General features: G+C 49.0%; 1 protein-coding gene across 1 annotated transcript; it reads right to left on the bottom strand.

Annotated features, from left to right (window-relative positions):
• Positions 1 to 437: 437 nt before the first annotated feature.
• Positions 438 to 3,594, bottom strand: LOC144700881 (putative GPI-anchored protein At4g28100). The gene is made up of 2 exons (XM_078572446.1): positions 2,823 to 3,594; positions 438 to 828 (listed from the first exon to the last, which is right to left on the bottom strand). The coding sequence occupies exons 1-2, from the start codon at positions 3,393 to 3,395 to the stop codon at positions 463 to 465; spliced, it is 939 nt and encodes a 312-aa protein (XP_078428572.1). The 5' UTR covers positions 3,396 to 3,594; the 3' UTR covers positions 438 to 462.
• Between the last annotated feature and the right edge of the window lie 1,401 nt (positions 3,595 to 4,995).

The raw sequence follows: 4,995 nt of genomic DNA, 5'->3' as shown, positions 1-4,995 counted from the left end.
TACGTGACGGCCAAATCTTTTTGACATAAAAACAAGAGAAGAAAACGAAAAATCGAGATATCTAGAGACAGAGAGGGAGAAATAATTGGAGAGAAAAAAAAATAATAAGAGAGGGGAAAAAATAACCCAGCATAATAACATCACGTAAAGTGATAATAAAACATTTTACGCGACGGTCAAATCTTTTTTACATAAAAACAAGAGAAGAAAAAGAAAAATCGAGAGATAGAAAGAGAGAGAGAGAAATAATTGGAAACAAAAAAAGAATAAGAGAGGGGAAAAAATAACCCGGCATATAACATCACGTAAAGTGATAATCAAACATTTTACGTGAAGGTCAAATCTTTTTTACATAAAAACAAGAGAAGAAAAGGGAAAATCGAGAGATAGAGAGAGAGAGAAATAATTGGAAAGAAAAAAAAGAATAAGAGAGCGGGGAAAAAATAACCCAGCATAATAACATCACGTGAAGTGATAATCAAACATGCCAATCAGAAGAAGAAACGTGGCAAAAGAGATGGCGGCAGCGGCGGAGGGAACGGCGGCGGCGCCGGTCACTCGTTTCTCCAAGCGTTGGGAGTCAACGGCGAGAGGCATGTTATCGTGGTCAGCGCTGCAACGATAGGGCGGCGGCGGGTTGGCGGCGCCGCTGCCACGTGGAGGGCGGGGAGCGTATAGCATGGCGCGGAGCACGGCGGAGACGGTGGCGATGTAGGCGGTGCGGTTTCGGGAGAGCAGCCACGTCAGCCCCATGAGCTGGCAGTCCCTCCCGAACATCTTCTTCGCCCGCTCCGTTTCGCTGGCGGCGCCGCCGCCGCGGCCGCCCAGCTGCGCGCGTCGTTCAAGTTCCCAGATTTTCGGAACATTCTTAGATCGCAATAATGGCGAATATATATAGACTATAGAGAGGGGGAGAGAGAAAAGAGAATAACAGCGAGGAAGAGAGAGAATAACAGCGAGGAAGAGAGAATAATAACGAGGAAGGGAGAGAGATTACGAGAGGGAACAGCGAGGAAGAGAGAATAATAACGAGAAAGAGAGAGAGAGTAAGAGAGGGAACAGCGAGGAAGAGAGAATAATAGCGAGGAAAAGATAGAGGAAGATAAAGAGTAAGAGAGAATAATAGCGAGGAAAAGATAGAGGAAGATAAAGAGTAAGAGAGAATAATAGCGAGGAAAAGATAGAGGAAGATAAAGAGTAAGAGAGAATAATAGCGAGGAAAAGATAAAGAGATTAATATGGGGAACAGCGAGGAAGAGAGAATAATAGCGAGGAAAAGATGGAGAGATTAAGAGAGGGAACAACGAGGAAGAGAGCGAGAGCGAACAGCGAGAAAGAGAGAGAGAGTGAGAGAGGGAACAGCGGGAAGAGAGAGAGCGAACAGCGAGGAAGAGCGAGGGTAAGAATGGGAACAGGGAGGAAGAGAGAGAGTAAGAGAGGAAACAGTGAGGAATAGAGAGAGAGAGAGAGAGAGAGAGAAAGAGAGGCAACAGCGAGGAAGAGAGAGAGAGTAAGAGAGGAAACAGTGAGGAATAGAGAGAGAGAGAGAAAGAGAGGCAACAGCGAGGAGGAGACGGGGGAGTAGGGGACAGTACAAGAGAGGTAAAAGGGAGAAAGAGTGAGAGTGACAGGCAGAAGCAGGGAGAGAGAGAGTACGAAAGCGGTAAGAGGGAGGAAGAGAGAGAGGAAGAGGCGGTTGGAGAATAGGGATAGAGTACCAAAGTGGGCAAGAGAGAGAGAGAGGCAGAGGGAGAGAAACAGGGACAGAGTACGAGAGAGGGTAAGAGATGTTGAAGAATAGAGAGATAGAAACCGAGAGGGAGAAACAAGACTCAGAGAGAAAGAGAGAGGGAGAAACAGGGCTCAGAGAGAAAGCGAGAGGGAGAAACAGGACTCAGAGAGAAAGCGAGAGGGAGAAACAAGACTCAGAGAGAAAGAGAGAGGGAGAAACAGGACTCAGAGAGAAAGGGAGGGGGAGAAACAAGACTCAGAGAGAAAGGGGGGGGGAGAAACAGGACTCAGAGAGAAAGAGAGAGGGAGAAACAAAACTTAGAGAGAAAGAGAGGGAGAAACAAGACTCAGAGAGAAAGAGGGGAGAGAAACAAAACTTAAGGAGAGAGAGAGGGAGAAACAGGTCTCAGAGAGAAAGAGAGAGGGAGAAACAAAACTTAGAGAGAAAGAGAGGGAGAAACAAGACTCAGAGAGAAAGAGAGGGGGAGAAACAAAACTTGGAGAGAGAGAGGGAGAAACAGGACTCACAGTGAACGAGAGAGGGAGAAATAAAACTTAGAGAGAAAGAGAGAGGGAGAAACAAGACTCAGAGAGAAAGAGAGAGGGAGAAACAAAACTTGGAGAGAGAGAGGGAGAAACAGGACTCAGAGAGAACGAGAGAGGGAGAAACAAAACTTAGAGAGAGAGAGAGAGAGAAACAAAGCTCAGAGAGAAAGAGAGAGGGAGAAACAAAACTTGGAGAGAGAGAGGAAGAAACAGGACTCAGAGAGAACGAGAGAGGGAGAAACAAAACTTAGAGAGAGAGAGAGAAACAAGACTTAGAGAGAGAGAGAGAGAGAGAGAAACAAGACTCAGAGAAAGAGAGAGGGAGAGGAAGAGACAGACAGATAGAGAGAGAAACAAGACTCAGAGAGAGAGAGAGAGGGAGAGGAAGAGACAGACGGAGAGAGAAACAGGGATAGGGAGAGGAGAGGAAGAGGCAGACGGAGAGAGCTAGAGAGAAAGAGAGAGAATCAACGACGCAGAGAGAGAGAGAGAGAAACTGAGAAACAAAGACGCAGGAAGAGAAAGAGAGAGAGAGAGAGGGATACCGAGTTAAGGGATCTGAGGCAGAGCGAGCAGCCAGAGTAAGAAGCGTTGCGGCAATTCCTCTCGAGCCGGCGGACGGCGGCGGTGGGCGCGGCGGCGCCGCCCGCCGTCGACACGTTAAACCCGGCCGGGCAGCTCAGCGAGCCGATCTGGTGCAGCCGAATCCCGCAATAACACAGCACAAGATCGCAGCTTTCGTTCACCTTCGCCAGCGCTATCTTCCTCCTCTGCAGCTCGCTCTGCAGCGAGTCCGCGCAGCTCTGCGCGTCGTCCGGCCCGACCGGCCCGTCCGAGCCCAGCCCCTCCGACCCGACCGGCGGCGGCCGAGCCACCAGGGCCGACCTGGCGTGAGCCGCGAAGAGCCAGGCGGCCAGCACGGGGCAGCACCGGGCCCGGTCCGGGCCCTGCCCGCAGGCCTCCGCCACGCCGCCGAAGAACTCGTCGGAGAGGTCCAGCTGGCAGCCCCGCATTGGCTCCGCCGGGACGGCCGGCAGCGCCGGGACGAAGCTTCCCCCCGTTGATCCCCCGTCCACGACGGAGACGCCGAGCAGGACTAGGATGACGAAACAGAGCATTCTCTCTCTAGTTCTCTCTTCCTCTCTCTCTTTCTCTCTCTTGTCTTGATGGCGGTGGAGAGGAGTGAGAAAGGCTGAAACAGTGGTGGGTGGGTCTAAGCGAGGTTGGGAGAGCTGCAGGTAAACTCTCTCTCTAACTCTCTTTCTCTCTCTCTCTCTCTCTTGTCTTGACGTGCTGTGCGAGGAAGATGGCGGTAGAGAAGAGAAGTGAACTGAGGAAAGTGGGTGGGGGTGGGTGGGGTAAAGAGAGCTGAGAGCCTCTCCTCTCTCTCTCTTTCTCTCTCTCTCTCTCTCTTGTCTTGACGTGCTGTGCGAGGAAGATGGCGGTAGAGAAGAGTGAGAAAGGCTGAAACTGCGGTGGGTGGGTCTAAACGAGGTTGGGAGAGCTGCAGATAAACTCTCTCTAACACTCTCTCTCATGCATAGAAATATAGGAGGAAGATGGCGGTAGAGGGAAGTGGGAAAGGATGAAGCAGAAGTGGGTGGTCTAAGCGAGGTCGAGCGAGCAGCAGAAAAACTCTCTCTATCTCTCTCTCTCACTCTCTCTCTCTCTAGTCTTGACGTGCTATGAGGGGGAAGATGGCGGCAGAGGGGGGATGAAAAAGGATGAAACAGAGGTGGGTCTAAGCAAGGTTGAGCCCAGCTAAACTCACTCTCTCTCTCTCTCTCTCTCTAAAACTCTCTATCTCTCTCTCTAGTCTGAAATGATGTGAGGACTGAGGAGAAAGGAAGACAATCCCAAAATGGGTCTTCTTCCTTGGCAGCCTCTGAGCGAGGTTGGGCGAGCACCAGTCTCTTTCTCTCTAACTCTTTCTCTCTCTATTTCTAGAATTCTTCTCCCATAAGAAAAGCATGTGAAGGAGGGTTCATACAGGAAAACCCTGGAAAGGTGGAGAGAAAGAAAATAAACATTAAAACAGGGATGGGACACTGGGAAGAGAGCAGACATTCACTTTCTCTCTCTACTCTAGAAAACCATAACTTGAAGAAGAAGAAGAAGATTGAAGCAAAGGGAGGAATAAAACCCTAAAACATAGCTTATCTCCTCTCTCTCTCTCTCTATCTCTTTCTCTCCTTATCTCTTTCTCTCTCTATCGCTTTCTCTCTCTATGTTGCCGATGCCACAGTTGGCGCCGCTTTGTCTCTTTGCCTGTCAGCCCGTCTCTCTCTCTCTAACTATGTCTCTTTCTCTCTCTAAATCTCTGAGAGTAAGATGGATTGCACTGCACCACTGTAGGAACAGGGAAGAACGTCGTAACATAATATCAGAAAAACTCCTATGAAGACTTCTTAGAACAGTGTTAGACCCAAGTTTGAAAGTCGCGGACTTATTGCATTTATGCCCCTGCCAGGGGTTTTTTGTCGATTTCTAAGCGCCGACAAAAATCAGCGGCTGTCAGCCTCAGATCATCGATCCGCGAGTTGAACGAACGGCTGGGATCAGTTCCCGAGAAATCTTGGCCGAGATTCTTTTTGTTATTATTTATTCCAAAGTAAAATATTCGTAGAAATATTACTTCTATTGCTTCTTTTCCATTGTTACAATCCTCTTCAGTTTTTTTTCTGAAACTTCAAATTGAACCCAAAGAGAGAGAAAATG

This window comes from Wolffia australiana, chromosome 3 (genome assembly GCF_029677425.1).
Source record: "Wolffia australiana isolate 7733 chromosome 3, ASM2967742v1".
NCBI classification, from domain to species: Eukaryota; Viridiplantae; Streptophyta; class Magnoliopsida; order Alismatales; family Araceae; genus Wolffia; species Wolffia australiana.
The sequence above is the reverse complement of the archived record's forward strand: the minus strand, read 5'-3'. Positions and strand labels throughout refer to the sequence as shown.

Excerpts from the sequence above, each read along its gene's own strand:
- LOC144700881 (XM_078572446.1), bottom strand. The coding sequence starts at position 3,395 with ATGCTCTGTTTCGTCATCCTAGTCCTGCTCGGCGTCTCCGTCGTGGAC. Across the intron at positions 829-2,822 it reads GCCTCAGATCCCTTAACTCG|CTGGGCGGCCGCGGCGGCGG; the intron begins GTATCCCTCTCT and ends CGACGCGCGCAG.